This window comes from Pipra filicauda, unplaced genomic scaffold (genome assembly GCF_003945595.2).
Source record: "Pipra filicauda isolate LSUMZ 115617 unplaced genomic scaffold, ASM394559v2 scaffold49_size4853605_pilon, whole genome shotgun sequence".
Taxonomy (NCBI): Eukaryota; Metazoa; Chordata; class Aves; order Passeriformes; family Pipridae; genus Pipra; species Pipra filicauda.
In genome coordinates, this window is record NW_024104642.1 from 3,540,047 (window position 1) to 3,556,753 (window position 16,707).

At 39.7% G+C, this 16,707-nt stretch overlaps 1 protein-coding gene across 2 annotated transcripts in view; it reads left to right on the forward strand.

The window, feature by feature from the left end:
• Positions 1–16,707, forward strand: part of CAP2 (cyclase associated actin cytoskeleton regulatory protein 2) — a 68,954-nt gene that overhangs the window by 46,441 nt on the left and 5,806 nt on the right. For both annotated transcript variants that reach the window (XM_027744992.2, XM_027744993.2), the window contains exons 7-11: positions 398–503; positions 13,897–14,089; positions 14,951–15,126; positions 16,259–16,382; positions 16,595–16,677. In XM_027744992.2, the coding sequence (XP_027600793.1) occupies positions 398–503; positions 13,897–14,089; positions 14,951–15,126; positions 16,259–16,382; positions 16,595–16,677 (682 nt within the window). The remainder of the gene's footprint in view (positions 1–397; positions 504–13,896; positions 14,090–14,950; positions 15,127–16,258; positions 16,383–16,594; positions 16,678–16,707) is intronic.

Sequence of the window (16,707 nt, forward strand, 5' to 3'; positions counted from 1 at the left end):
ATGACTACACTATGATCCAGTGTTAAACATTTGAACTCGGAAGCTAGAATATCTTAAAGAACCCATGGATATTTAGGTTTCTAAAGTTCAGCACCCTGAAACTGAGGCTGGGTACCTGCTGCACAGCTCAGGTCCTTCTTCAGTTGATTTTGTGCCTGAGCAGAATGATGACACACCCTTCTAGCAGGAAGCACTCTCTGCTACAGACATCCATTGGCCTTGTTTGTCCTCTGGAAGGAGCTACAAGCTTTCCAGTGTAGTAGGCCTTAGTATTTGCAGCATTGGGCTGGCTGGCTGCCTGCTGATTTGTTGGGGTTTACCTGCTGTAAGCAAGAATAGCAGTGCTTTCTGTTTTTACGTACACTTACAAATATAAATATTATCTCTGTTTTTACAGTGACACACGCCATGTTGATTGGGTGAAGTCATATCTGAACATCTGGTCTGAGCTTCAAGCTTATATCAAAGAGCATCATACCACAGGTCTCACCTGGAGTAAAACTGTAAGTACTCTTTCTTTCTTCAAGAACAACTGTAAAATGCAAGTAACCAGTTTGACTTTTAATGCAGGTCATTAGCTCAGGAAAAATAAATATCTAGGCCAGGAACAGAAGTCATGGTCCGTGGACTTCCCAACCAAGCCAGTAAAAGTTTAAAAGATGGGTGAAGATGTGTCAGGCCATTATGGTACAGGTTTGGAGGAAGAGGGAAGAATTATTTGGGGTGATTATAGTCATAACCCTCAACTGCACATGGTGAGGCGAGGCCGACATAATTCTCCATGCCTGCTACAGTAGAAGGTAGGAACAAAAACAAGCCACAAAAAATTGAAGGACATGTCAGACTAAAGGAGAACTGGGGGAACATGGCAGGGAAAGGAGAAGAATGGTGGAAAGAATCTGAACAGAAAGATTTAATAACAGGAAAAAGAAACACAAGGGATACATAACAATTTATTACTTCATAGATAGATAGCTTTATACAACTGTTATATTAGACGTACAGAAATAATTCCTGAAATACAAAGAGAGAGAGTAAATGTAACAATGTCTAATTACTTATTCCTCTGTGTGTTACATCTGAGATGCATAGAGAGATGAAAGCAATTACTATTTTTCTCTAAGAGAAGTATAAACATGAAAAATTAATTTTCTGTTGGGTATAAGTGTAAGAGTTTATGTCCACTGTCTACATTGATGCAGTGTTCTATATTGTTCTAATAATGTACTCATGTTTATTATCAGGATAGGAGAGTTTCTGAAGTATATTAAAAATGTAATCAGCCAGCTCTTTGCTGATGTCATCTCCTAAACTTACCACATATTTGCACATGCAGTCTTTCACACCAGATTTATAATTTCTTCTGTGTATGGAAATATTATTTTTTTTTGATTGAATGACTGTTGATGTAGGCCACCATTTTAATTCCCACACCAAACAATTTTAAGAACTCAGGAACACAGGGAAGCAAAATAGAGCTTTCAGATTACCTTTAATGTCGCTTCTAAATCCAGCTATTCTATGGTTCTATGGAATAAGGCCTGGAACACCTCTCCTACAAAGGCAGGCTGAGGCAGTTGGGGTTTTTTCACCTGGAGAAGAGAAAACTTCATAGAGACCTTTTTGCAACCTTTCAATATATAAAGTGGGCTTATAAGAAAGACTGAGAAAGACATTACCAAGGCCTGTAATGACAGGACAAGGGGCAATAGTTTTAAACTGAAAGACTGAATATAAGAAAGAAATTTTTTATTACAAGAATGATGAGACACTAGGACAGGTTTCCCAGAGAAGCTGTGGATGCTCCATCCCTGGAAGTGTTCAAGGCTAGGTTGGATGGGTCTTTGAGCAACTTGATCTAACGGAAGGTGTCCCAGCCCCTGGCAGGGCTAGATAATCTTTGAGGTCCTTTCCAACCCAAACCTTTCTGTGATTCTGTGGTACCTGGAAAAGTTGCTTTATGTGTCCCTCTATGGAGGTGATAACCATGTAAGAGAATACTTGTGCTCAGCAACAGAATATACAGCTTTCTCTTCATACCCTTCATTAGACATTGTACAAGTCCTTACAGTACTCAAGTTTTCAAGTGCTCGTTCAAATACAGGAGACACCATGATCTGTGTGCACTTCCTAGTCTGAAGCAATGCAGAAATGTTCAAACATGATAAATTAGAAGACTGGAATTACTTGCTCCTTTGTAGGTTTCTGTAGTAAAAATATAAAATATAAAATATTATTCTTTATTTAGCACTAAATGTCTTGCTACATTTTACTCTATTACAAACAGTGAATGTGAGAAGAGCTAGTGATTTTTAAATTATTATTAGATAAGGAAAAGAAATTGTCATGCCCTGTTAGCTGAATTAATCTGGGGAACCTGGGACGAATTTAGTTTTATTAAAACAGGGAAAGAATAATTTTAATCTTTAATAGAACTTTACAAGCATGGAAGTAGTGTTATAAGATAGAGGCTGATTACAGCCATTTGATCAAACAGGAGAAGCTCTCAGTGCTGTTGAGTACTGGTAATCTTATTCAGAAGTGTAGCTGTTACAGATTATATTTGACTGGTCTTAAAACCAGTATCTCAGCCACCATGTATTTATATTTTCCTCTCTTTAGTTGTGCAAGAAATTGCTGAATGCAAATCTAAGTGTGACTTGTTTATTCATATTAAGCATAGTATCACTGCATTTAAAGTACTAATATCACTTCACTTTGGATATTACTCATATCTGGAAGTTTTCTTGGCAGCATGGCTTATTTAAATTATCATTCATGTGATGTCAGTCCGAAAGATTAAATTACAAGCACATCTTTATGGATGTATATATTTTTTAAAGTTTTACTTAATGTGAGTATAAGGAAATTAGAATCCAGTAAGTTAGCATGTTGTTTAAAGAGCTTGTTGAAATGTTATTTAAATATTTCTATGAAGCTTGGTAACAAATACATTCAAGAAAGCAATGAGTTACTCAAGTGATAATTTCATTTTTGTTACACATTTTGAAGTGAGAATGAAAGTCACAGATTCACGCCGTGTGAAGTTAAGCATAAAGGTCTGCAGAATCAGGGTCTAGACAGAAATACGATATACATAAAAGCTGTAGATATACTCCAGACACAGTTGTTAATCATTGCACACAGCAGCTTCCCCAGTATACGCATAAAAAGAAAAAAAGGAAAAAGCAGTAGTTTGGCAAGGCGTTAACAAAATGGAACATTTATGAAAGGGAGACATTGATGCAGAAATGGTATTTTATTATAGACGGAGAGAGAAAGAGAAACTTCTGCATAAGTACAGATTTAAAAGTATATTATACTGATAATTTACTCTTCATATCTGCAGAAGTCAACAAAGCAATGCTTGAAGTTTCTATAAAAAACTCTTAAGTAGCATATCTGGATATTTCTAAAGAGACTAAAGAGTCAAGAAGAATATTAACTACTGCTTCTCTCAGAGCTGTATTCTCATAGCTTGAGCTGCAAGAAAACCCCAGGAACATCGTCCTAAATCAGACTATGCTTGGGTTTCCAAAGAAAAGGGGACAGGATATTTTAGTGGGCAGTTGGCCCCTTAACCTATATGTGCTGTAGACTGTGGTGTGTACATTTCTGGCCATGGTCCATGGCACTATCACAAAGCTGTGCCATTTCCAACTCCCATGTACCCTTCCATCAAGCTGCACAGGGCAGCTGCAGCCAACCTTGGAACAGATCACTAGTGTATAGAGTGAAGTGTTCCTGGCTCTGGCAGCAAGCACACAGGCAGATACTATAAAGGAAAGACAAAGAAATGTCTTAACAAATTACACAACAGACACTAAAACAGGTGCAAAAGGTTGAAATACTGGCCAAGCAGTCAGCTCTGACAGCAGCAGCTACCTCTATCTGCTCTATAAGGATTTTGCGATAAAAACAGATGTTTACAGATTTTGGGATCTAACACAGTTCTCTCTCCTTATTCACTTTGGCTCTGGTTCTGCCAACATCTGTGACAATATTTTACTTCTTAAGCACATCCTATTGAAATGTGTGGGACTGTGTAAGGCGAAAGCCAAGAAATAGTGTAGTTAAGGACCTTTAGACCTTTTGTATCTGAGCCTGTTTTACTACTTATGTGGAGTGGTGGTATAAAGCTGGGCCCTATGTAAATTGTAGACATTTAAAGGCATGATGGATGTGGTTAGGATATTTGTTGGTACTGTGCTCACAGAAGAAAAGTACATATTTAAAGTATGTATGTTTGTGAGCAGGATTGTCCCAGAGAGCAAAATGTTCCATGTAATTTCACCATGAAATAGTCATTTTCGTTAATTGATTATGCATATATCAGAGAAAGTCTGCTTGTCAGTGGAAATCAGATGGATCTACAGTATTTCCTTGAAAGTCTGGGTTTCCCTTTCCCCATCCACGACGTGGGGGAGCCCAGCTCTAGCTCCTTCTCCGTCTGAAGAACCATTTCCGACGTCTTGGTGGACGGGGAAGGGGGACTCCAGAGACAGGGTTTTTCAGGCCCCGAGCCTGGAGGGGAGAGGTGCCCTCCCCTCCCCCCACCACCCACGTGGCTCCATGGCCGGCACAGAGACAGCACACCGGGCGTGGAGAGGAGGCAAGAGAGAGTTTATTGTTGGGAAGGGGTTTATAAGGCTTTTAGGAGGGTCAAAGGGGAACCAATCACGAGTTCAGGGTCACACAAAAGAAACCATCAGGTAAGGGGTCAACAGCCAATAGGAAGGGGTTAAACAAAGGACCAATGGGACACCTCAGGACACCTTCCCCAGGACATTCCTGCATGGGAGATAACAGTTGCTGTGGGGGGGTGTTGGGAAGAAGAAACACGTGTTTGCAAAGGGACCACAAAGAGCCATTTTAAGACATGTTTAAACAAGTTTCTCATCAGGTATAGTGCTACATGAAAGTGTAATTCTGTAGTTCATTATTTTGAATGTAAAGTGGTCTTCTGCCTTATACATCCTGTGGTGAGTGGCTGCTCACTGTACTCACTGCATCTCAGTTTAGCCATCTTGACAATGGGAACAATAGCAATTACCAACCTAATGGAGATTTGTTTTAATTTGCTACCAGATGTGACATTCTCAGATGTCAGTGAGTCTTATGAAAAAGCTGTTGTTACAATGAAACATTTTAAGTGCCCAGGGTAGCATTTTACCTATGCAGCAATTGTCGTTTTTGCTTTACCAACTTACACCACAGCTGTAAGTGACCTGTCTTTTTTCAGTTCTTACTGATAAACAGCAAGTCCCTTTTTTTTTCCTTTTTTTTTGCCTAAGGAATGGGTGCTGTTGAAGCATGCCTCTTTCGACCCTCCACTTCTTTTTTGGTGGTGCAAAGAAAAATTAACAGCTCTTATATAAGTCACAAGAATAATAAAAAGTTTGTTTGTGACAAGGACTGCATAAATAATCTGGGGGAAGTGAAACTTCTGCTCCTATTTCTGCAGGTTAACTTTGCAGCAAGAAAACAACCAGCAATAATCAGAGATTGCTGCAGTTTTCCATACATCAAATGTGCGTTAAGAAACGAATCTTGCTCAAGGATAATTGTCTTGGATCTTTCAGTTGCAAGTGGATCCGTAGTTAACTTTTCCTTCTTTGTATGCAATAGTCATTTAGGGCAAATTTTACCAGCAGTTTATTTACAAACAGGAAATACTTACAAATTAGCAGTGAATTTTGTTACAGTGTATAGTTTCTAATATAGAATTTCACTCAAGTGATGAGTGGAATCCTCCCCCCCCCCTTACAAATCAAAAAAACTTACAAGGAAGTCTGCACATCTTTACAAGCAATCAATATTTATTTAAATCCTGTTTCCATTGAAGCCAATAGAGTATTTTCAAGTCTTTTTTTTCCTGAAATATCATTTTAAAAAATATTTATTAATCATTACATAGTAGTCTAAGGACTATTCTTTAAAAGCTGGAATTCTCCACACCAAGAAGTACTGTCATAATTCCTACATAATTCCTGATTGAGTGCAATTACAGTAGTCTCAGTGCAGACCATTTCGTTCTTGTTTAAAATAATCACCTCCAGACATTTTCTTATAAAATGGCTCTGCCTCTCTCCTGTTCTACCAAAACTGAGGTGAACAAGCTGCACAAGACTAACTTCTGCAGGCGAAAGCCTCCTAATGTCTGTCCAGTATCTCTTCTATGCTGTGTTTAGTTTGACCTACTTATCAAGCAGCCATCGTCTGAGCCACTTCACTAAAGCTAAAGGTCAAAACTGTTGTGCCAAATTCCAGCCACAGCCACAACTGCAATCCCAGGGGCCTCATTCTGATAGAAGTAAGGGCAGCACAGATGTCCCGATTTATATGCCTGTATCTTGGATGAGATGGAGATATTTTCGGAGTGCTCAATTTTTCTCAGTCATAGCCTTTTCTCTCCTTTTCTATATCCCTTCCATTTCTTTTTCTACCCTTCCCTTTTCCTATTTTCTTATACTTTTTTGTTGAAAAAAAATCATCCTTTAAATGCAAGTGTTACTTTCCCAGAGAATAGGCAGTGTTCTGGTTTTTGGTACACAGTCAGTTAAAAAACCAGCCATCCTGGCAACTCTACAATAGTTGCCTCTTTGGTGGAGACTTGCTCAATCACATCCCTGCCCCTTTGAAAGAAAGTGGTTTTACTCTCTTATTCCAATAATGGCTGAAAATATTTGTCTTTACTGTATGTCAGTGGTGTTCTCTTAACATTAGTGACCAAACACCATTGAGACATGTTAAGGGAGAACCTGGGAGAGGCTTGTTTGACAACAGCTGTCAAATGCCACATGACCTGTAACATAATGCAACCTAGTTCCAGTGGAAAAGGGAAAGGAAAAAGAAAACTGAAAGTATGCAAGCTGGACGAAAAAGGGAAAGGTACATCTACTAAAACTTTTACTATCTTTCTAAAGGGATTGGTCTTCTTTTTAACTGAATTTTTATGTAAGTAAAAGATGGTTGAATCTGCCCATTGGAGCACATTACTTGTTGGCAATTACAGTATTATACAGTTCTCAAATGATTTAGAAGACTATGGCTGTGTAAAGCATTTCTGGTTGGGTACCTCTGAAGATGTAAACATCATTTTAAAGTCCTGAACAGGTGATAAATGGCACAAGTGTATTACAGGGGGCTTCAAAGTTTGAAAACTCTACAGATAAATAACTCTGTTGAGATCTGGTAACAAGAAAAGGACCTGGCCTTGTTTTTGTTGTTTTGTGTTTTAACTCACAAAGATTACAGGCCCTGTAAGTCAGCTGTTTCATCCAGTGAATTGCAGATCTCAGGGCAGCATAACCCCTTGCAGACAGGTGGCTTAAATACAGTAGGTAATAGAACTGTTGTGCTAAGCTACTTTTACACAAAAAAACACCTTAACAAGAGCTCTGTGCCCCTGAGTCACAGTCCACCTGTTCCCAGAGGTTGATATGTGATATTTTGAGCTTCACGATTCTTGTCTTTGTCTGTGCATATGTATGGAAAGAACAATACAGAATGCTGTAATCATTTTAGGTGTGATTACTATGAAGGGGGAAAAAACAGGGATATCCTTTTTTTTTTTTTTTAGAAGAATGTATTCCCCATTAGGACTCCTGTTTATCTGCTGCCATGAAAAGAAGGCTTTGCAATAAATTAAGAAGGGATTTCATGACCTCTATATAAGCCACCTGTTGCCTCAGCTGCAAATAGGTACTTACCTCTTAATAGGAATGGCTAATAAAATAGGTACTATATACTATACACACATATATATGCATATATCATTTATTTATATGCATTAGGTAGATGTTTATAATCTTCTGAGTAAAATCAACCACTGCAGCTGCAAGAAATACATGTTCATTCAAACGCTCCACAGCAGGTTCCCACCACAAGAACTTTATTCCCTCCGGTTTCCGCACTGCACTGTGTCAGCCGAAAGCTGGATAAACACAGAGGAACATCAGGGGTGTTTGTACAGGGTCTGGCACGTAAGCCCCTCATATCCCCAGAGATACCAGCCTCTTACTAGGGCTCCTTGCTGCTACAATACTACAAATATAGTAACAGTGACATGGAAGGCTAACCCAGGGAGCTGTTCAGCAAGAATAGCTCAGGAAATAGTAACATCTGCGATAAGACATAAAAAGACATTCTTAGTCTCTCGGTAGCTGGGTTTAGACCTAAAGACCCGTCAAGCTGCCACCAAAAATTAGTGACAGTATGGCATCCAGAGCACTTGTGTTATGTATGAACAGCATTTCATTTCTCTAACAAGACTGGCTGTTGCCCTGTGCTCTGGGGTAAGGAAGCCTTTAGGAAAAATGTGTTCAACAAGGCCTAGCTTCTCACAAGCAAAGGGCTTTGCTCAGCTCTACTGTAATTTCAAGGGAATTAAATGAGATTCGAGACAGATGAATTTCAACCAGCCAGCTGCCTCGACATAAACAGTCTTTCTTTCTTCCAGTGAGCAAGATAGGTAGCCAGCATGGAGATAAAAGGGGAGTACATCACCCATCTGCCAGTAGTACAAGATAAAGGTAGAAATACAACCTACTTTGAGGCTGTACTGGAATTCTGCAAACCCTTGCACAGTGATAACAATGCGTTTATCAGACCCAGCTCCATGAGCAGCATCAGACACTGTCCCTAGAGGAAGCTATTGTGCCACAGTCAGTGGGAGGCCCTTGGGTCTCTCTGCAGATGGCTCAAAACTATCCAGCAAGGAGCAATCCCTGACCAGTTCCTGCCACCTGATTCAGAGCATGGTTTAGTTGAAGCCGAAGACACTTCTTTTTCCCTGGGAGAAAATTTCTGGAATGTTTCATGCCCTACAGAGCTCTTACTGTATGGTCACAGGGCCCACATCTCCTTTTCTTGATAGGACCTTACTCCGAGAATTAGGTATTTCCCCATTTCAGAAAGCTCTGAGAGTAAGTTTTAAAGCACACTAAGTTCACTGTGATGCAAAGCTAGCAGATTAAAAGTTATGGCTTATTTTTGTGTTACCTTTTCAGAAAGTAAGGCCGACACTATCTGTTCCTGATAGGTCTTACAAGGGGCCTATTTGTAAATTATGGAAAAATGACCACACCAACATGTTAATGGGAACAGTGGGCTATCAGTATAACTCCACGTGACATAGACACCATGGCACTGAGAACAGCAGCTGTTACTGAGGCAAACAGCTGAAATAAAAGAGGAAGAAAGGCGGCTTGCAAATAACCGCCTTTGCGGTCCAAATGGCTCTTAATACTCTTTGTGTAAAGACACACTGTTGTTAACATCTGCTTGAAGTTAATCTGAAGAGTTGTTTGCAAATAGCAAAGCTGGTAAGCACCTGCTGCTTTAGGCTAGATGAACTTTTGTGGGCACGTAACATGCTATTTTATTCCAGGCAGCTCTCACAAACACTGCCCTGTACAGAACAGAAATGAATGGACTTTGTGAAGGGCACTTTAGTTGAAATTGGATAGGACTATATACACATATTACCAGATACCAGAACAGTTTAAGAGCCTGGTTCAGAAATATTCTAGAATCTGAGGGTCTAAGCAGTCTTAGAAAGGTGACTAAGGAAAGCAAAGTAGTTGCCAGTGACTTAGGTTGGTAACTTGGAGGTTTATGTATTAATAGAAGTCAAAACTAATCAAAAAAGAAAGTCCCTGGAACCACTTCACTAGACTGATTTTAAATCTGCTCTTTACATCAGTGTGTTTAAGTGCAGCACAGGTCCCATCTTCCTGGCATGCAGGGAATGCAAGAAGTGAAACGTGTTTTCTGCCTTTCCAGTTCACTTTTGTGCTTTCTGCCCCCTTTTCTCACAAAGAATTTCACCTCACTTGAATGTTTGTTTGATTTCAGTTACGTAAATCAAAATGGCAAAGAAAAGAAGACGAAAGCCAGAGTAAGACTGAACCCCTCTTTACAGCAAGTCTCTGTATGGCTCCTCATTAGTGAGACTTGTCTGTCTTTTTCATGCTGTTCTATTTCAATGGGGGATGGTCCTACTGGATGTGTCCGTGCTGTAAGATGGTGGATCTACAGTGGAGCAGTTAGTGCCACCCTGTATTTTAGTGGCCTTTTTTCCTTTGGTTTGTCCTTCAATTTTGCCTGGCCTAATTTATGATTTAAATTGTTTGCAGTTTCCAGAATGGCCATAGATGTTCAGACATAATTAAAAACACCATGATACAATATCTGTTAGCTTCTGCAGCTGTAACTGAGGTCATAATCTAGACAGGAATTTATCATGCAGGAGAAAAGTTAACAACTAAGTTTTGGTCCATCTCTCTATTTCTGCAACTGCACAAAATTAAGAGGAAAAGTGGGAAGGGTGTCTGAAACTCAGGTGTCTTCCAAGACCTTGTGACAGCTTCTGTGTTCTTAATTAGATCTAACTTAAAACCATAGAATCATAGAATCATAGCATCAAGTGGGTTAGAAGAGACCTCCGAGATCATCAAGTCCAACCCTTGATCCACTACCGCCGTGGTTACTAGACCATGGCACTAAGTGCTTCATCCAATCTCATCTTAAAAACCTCCAGGGGTGGAGAATCCACCACCTCCCTGGGCAGCCCATTCCAATGCCTGATTACCCTCTCTGTAAAGAATTTCTTCCTAATATCCAACCTAAACCTCCCCTGGCAGAGCTTAAGACCATGCCCTCTTGTCTTGCTGATAGCTGCCTGGGAAAAGAGACCAACCCCCACCTGGCTACAACCTCCTTTCAGGGAGTTGTAGAGAGTGATGAGGTCTCCCCTGAGCCTTCTCTTCTCCAGGCTGAACAACCCCAGCTCCCTCAGCCTCTCCTCACAGGACTTGTGCTCAAGTCCCTTCACCAGCCTTGTTGCTCTTCTCTGGACCTGCTCCAGCACCTCAATATCCTTCCTGAACTGAGGGGCCCAGAACTGGACACAGTACTCAAGGTGTGGCCTCACCAGCGCTGAGTACAGGGGAAGAATCACTTCTCTGGACCTGTTGGCCACACTGTTCCTGATCCAGGCCAGGATGCCATTGGCCTTCTTGGCCACCTGGGCACACTGCTGGCTCATGTTCAGCTTCCTGTCAAATGTTTCATGTTTCAGATTCCTGTCAAATCTTTTGAGCTCAGTGGAGATAACCACTGACGTTGGTGGAGGGACCAGGATTGTAAAGAAAAGAGGAGGCAGGTGGGCAGCATGAGTTCAATGAGTAAATTTTTTTTCTTACTCTTGAAACCCACTTAAAGGACTAGAAGGTCTTCACTCTTCAGGTCAAGCATTGAGATTTTTGACTAGACTTGTTTTTCATCAGTACTGCTCTGTATGGGAAAGATGCTTTCCCAGATCCTTTCCTAACTCTTCTCTTTCTTAAAAGTAAATAAGACATTCTCCAGTCATACAAACCCACATCCAAACCGAATTGTTGTATTTAAAATCCTTCCTTTTGTCTGTACTTTCACAAGATAGTTCTTTCAGAGTTCAGGGAGAGAGATTATCCACTTCCACAGATAAATCCCTCTGAGTTTTGCTTCCATCTCAGTTACATAGATATTCCCATACTTCAGTTGCCATTTGGGAAACTGCCTTTGATGCACTACTCAGCAGCATCATTTGAGCCTGGAGTCTTCTGCATGATCTGTGATGGACTTCAGTTTGACACTTTAAGCAGAGAGACTGGCAGTGACCCACCACTCTCTGTTGTGTCCAGAATACCCAGATAACTTCCAGATTTTTTTTTTTTCTGTAATGCATCTTTGCAGCCTTTGCACAATTTAGTTGGTGTTAATTCCAAATCAACCTGTGAGTCTTACGGACACAAGTTTCTGGAAAACCACAGCACTGTATTTGTGCAGGTGGAAGCAATGAGGTATGTTTGAGAAATGAGATGTCAGTCTGGAGTTTAGGAAAGCAGATTTTTATCTCAGACTTAAAGTTATTAACCACTGCTATTAATCTCCTCCCATAAAGCATACATAATTCATAACTACATGTTCACACTGTGCACGGTGAGTGCCGTTTCTGGGTATCTAAGTATTTTAAAAAGCCCCACAAATGCCGTGTTCATAATTCTGGATAACCAGGACATAGTGGATTCAGTTGCTATGGTTGCAGGCAACAGAAAGGGAAGATATGTATTGCACCTCAGGCAGCAACAACTGATTGTGCCATTAAATCCACTTACACTCTTTTTTTTTAAATTATAATAATTCACTGTTCTGCTGACTCTGCTGCAGATAACATTACTGGTATTAGCAGAGGCAGGGAGACAGACACTATAAATTGGGGGCCCAGTGAAGAAGTTGTCCCCAGCCTAAAACAATAACCTGTAATTAGGAATTATGTAAGCAGAAACGCTGAGTTAAATGCTTCCATGCAAAAATGGAATGTCTCTAAAAGCAGTCCACTTCAATTCCAGTATATCTTGACAATAAATTATAATCAATGCCAAAAGGAGATTCTTCTCGTTTGTTTACACTTGATCAAAAAGATTTAATAGCATAGAAGAGAGCTTATTCCCTTAGGAGATCTTGGATCCTTTTTTTTTTTATTTTAAGTATGTCTGAAGAGTAAATAAAAAAGGAGCATATGCACCTCAGCCCTTTTTCCATTATCAGTTTGGTATTACAGGCCAGAACAAGTTTACTTTTTAAAAAATAGCTACAGTTTTCACTCTTGTGAGATGCATAAACCAGACAGACACTTTGCTGTTTCAGTTTAGTGGAAAGCAGGAGTAGTAGTATCATAAATTGTTAAAAATATCCTCTGAGGCCAGCTAAGCAATATCTATTTCTAGTATGGATTACCAGGGTTGCACTTTTAACAACCTGTATCTCCTAACAAAGGTAGCCAGTTAGAGAAGCTGTGACTTTGTAAGTCACTGTACTTTTCTCATTGTATCTGCCCACCTTATAAATATCTGCTGGTGCAATGTACAATGTCTGTATAGCCAGCTAAATTCATCAGAACCAATCTAATTTTCTCAATGGTTCTTTTAAAAGTCCCTTCTGTGCTGCAGAGAGCTGGGATCAGAGTGACACTCAGTGGCAAGACAGCAAAAGTGATTCTTAGATTCTGTCTAACACTTATAATTAGGATGTTGGGATATTATCATAAAATATTAGTCAGATCATTACTAGTATTTTTTGTCTTTTTGATCATATTCTATGTAGGCATTATAATTCAGACCAAAACATGTACTTTTGATTATGCAAGCTGAAAAATTGTATTAGTTACTTTGCCAAGGCCCCCTTCACTCATAACTTGTGTGCTGTGATCTCCTGCAACCGAAAAAAATAGAAAAAAGAACTTGATAAATCGAACTAAAAACTCAAATATTGAATTTCAGAATCAAGAGACTTGAGTCACTTTTACATTCCGTGGTATTTCAGTCTTTGCAGATGACCTGAACAGTCCAAAGGATAACATTTTACATCTTGCATACAATTCAGTGTGTTCCATATGTATAACTGACAGTTCATGACCCTCCCAGTTGCTTGTGTTAGATCAAAACATTTTCTGTACATTTCTGAATGCACACCAAGATACGTGTAACTGAACTTGGTATCTGAAAAAAAAAGGAGACATTTTCCCTTTTATGTAAGTAAACACTGGAATAAATTATGGAATCTTTACTATTAAAGATTTTTAACATCAGTCTTGAGACAAATATTTCAGATGGAGTAGTTCTGCACTAAGGTAGCAGTGTGGACCGTCAGTCTTTCCAGCCTTGCCAGCTCTGTTACAGGGAAGGATTCATAGGATTACATTTGATTATGGGGCTAGAAATTCTTCTGAGCCTGTGGCTGCCCAGAGCCACCCGAACTCACAGCATCCAAGGACGCCAATAAAAAAAAGTTATCATGACACAGTGTTCCTTGAAACTCAGTATGTAAATAATTTCCATCTATCTCACACAGGGTCCTGTCGCATCACCCATGTCTATGCGATCTGTTCTAACAAGCGGGTCGTGCCTTTCCCCACCCCCGCCGCCGCCGCCACCGCCCCCGGGACCGCCGCCCATCTTTGATACAGAAACCGCAAAGGATGAAGGAACTGCGGCTCGCTCAGCCCTGTTTGCACAGCTTAACCAGGGAGAGGCAATCACCAAAGGTCAGGAGAAAAGAAACTGAATTGTGACCCATGAGTCAAACTACATCAAGAGCTATTATATGTATTAACCTAGCTCTCACTGCATTTTTAAGTCACATTCAAGCAACTCAGATCTTTCTGAGGCTTGCAGTGGTCTGATGGAGAAGACTGCACACCAAAACCTCCTTTAGAAGCAACAGCATCCAAATAAGTTCGGCACACCTGAAATTCACACAATTTATTTAGAGGTATCCTTTTTTATTTTCAGGCAGCCAAGCTGTATATCTTCAATCCCCAGTAGCTGTTAACCTCTAAGGCGCAATTGGAATAAAGATTTATCCCTCTTTCTGATTCACATTGAGTGTACCAACCTGTGTCAAAATGCGTTACGTGTAAGGTAGAAAGGTACGGCTCACAGATCAGCGTGGAGTGCAATAGTAAAGCTTCTTATATTAATACTGGACAGCTGTAATTAAAGTGAATGCCTATTAGTTTAAATACATACGATAGATATACAGGGATAGGTCAAATACTGTCATAAATTAGAAAAAAAACCCTTCATTTTGTGGATGGAAAAACATGACAGAACAAGCTCTCAGGGCTTGCTACAGACAGAGAGGGACTAGAAGACATTGTGTGATTTCCTGTTGTAAGATGCTAAGATAGTCCACCCACAGTAGGTTTTATATGAATTGCTAAAAGTGTGCTGGTAGTTACACTTTAGGTCATTACCAAGGTAAACCTTGAGAAAATAAAGCATGTAAATTCCCAGAATCATTTAACACAATTAGAAATAGACCTTTCATGCTTAAATATGAACGCTCTTAGGACTGGAAAGTAGACTCTCTTTCACAAGCACTCTTTTTTTTTGTTTTTCCTTAGGGCTTCGACATGTCTCTGATGACCAGAAGACTCACAAGAACCCCAGCCTACGTGCCCAAGGTCCATCTGTTCGTTCTCCAACAAAAAGCCATACTCCAAGTCCCACCTCTCCCAAAAATTCCCCACAGCAGAGCCATGCCCCTGTCTTGGAGCTAGAGGGAAAGAAGTGGAGAGTGGTGAGTTCAGTCACACCTCTGAATTGCACCCTGGCACACTGCAAACCATGTTGAGCTTCTCTGCTTTGCTACAGATTAACTTCTACTATTCTGTAGCATCTTTAATTAATTCATTTTTCTCTGAGAATCACTTATTATTTCGTCCCACTGGAGAATGTCAGAAACAGTATATAAATTCCTTGCAAAATCGGGGAAAGAAGTCCAGTAGAGAACTCCAATTAAAATCTCTTCTTGCAGGACATTTTTGCGAGCAAGGGAGAACAGTGTTACCACAGACCACTTTTTCCAGATACCTTATCTGACGGAATTACATATTTATTTTTCATTGCTCTTTCCATGCAAGCATGTTTCCCATGCTTAAAAGTAGTTTCCATCTATAGATGGAAAAGAGAGATTTGCTTAAAGTTTGGGTGTTAATTTATGTAGGCATATACCAAAGAATCTATGAATGAAAATTGATTTGGCTGTGTTGGTTAACAGAGGGAGGAAAGAATATGCATAGTCATACAGAAGGTTATATAGACAGTCACTACTGTGGAGCTGAGTTTGCATAAGGTGAAGTCACCATTTACCTGTGACATGTTGTCTTACTCTTCTAATGCCTGGAACTTTCCTTGTGGATCCCTAGCCTTTCCTGGACATCCATGGAGTGAAATTATCCTTTCATATTTCATAATGAAAGGAAATTTCTTTACCTATTGCTCCTTTATTGTACGTGGTAATGCCTGTACTTGTTCATAATGCGCTGTACTGAACACTATATAACGTTTGGGAAAGAAAAACTTGCTCTGTTCTTCAAGGTGACAGTCTAAATTAGATGGGAACCAAACTACAGTTTTGTGAGTGCCTTTTAAATTGTTGTGAGCACAATGTCTTCGCTACAAAATTAATGGGTTTTGTTGTGGTCTGTGCTAAGTTCTCCAGTTCTGCAGCTCTAAAATATACATGTGTCATCTAAGGGTGAATTAGGTGAGTTATCTGATCACCAAGCAGATTAGGATTTTAAGCCACAGGAAGGATATTGCTCTGTTGTATCAGAAGAGGCAATGACTCGAGGATAAGTTGTACTCAACTCTGTCTGACTGTTAGCTAGTTAAAAACAACCAATTAAATAAACTTTCTTTTGAAATAGGAATATCAAGAGGATAAGAATGACCTGGTCATTAACAACACTGAACTCAAGCAAGTGGCCTACATTTTCAAGTGTAACAAATCTACACTTCAGATAAAAGGAAAAATCAACTCAATTACTATTGGTGAGTGGATAGCTCAGCTGGGTTTTAAATGCCAATCTTGAAAATAATGACTTATGTGATTAATAATGCATCTGAATCATTCCATTCATTTTAATGGATTGATTACACTGAGCTATGCAGTGCCAGACTGGGAATTTTCGTACTTAATGTAGCAGGTGTGCATGTATTTGCTTTTGTCTTGCCTTTCTTACTTATGATTGCTTTTATTTTAGACAACTGTAAAAAGTTTGGCCTTGTGTTTGACAATGTTGTGGGAATCGTGGAAGTGATCAACTCCAGGGATATTCAGATTCAGGTAAATATCTATTTGTGACAAAAAGATAGA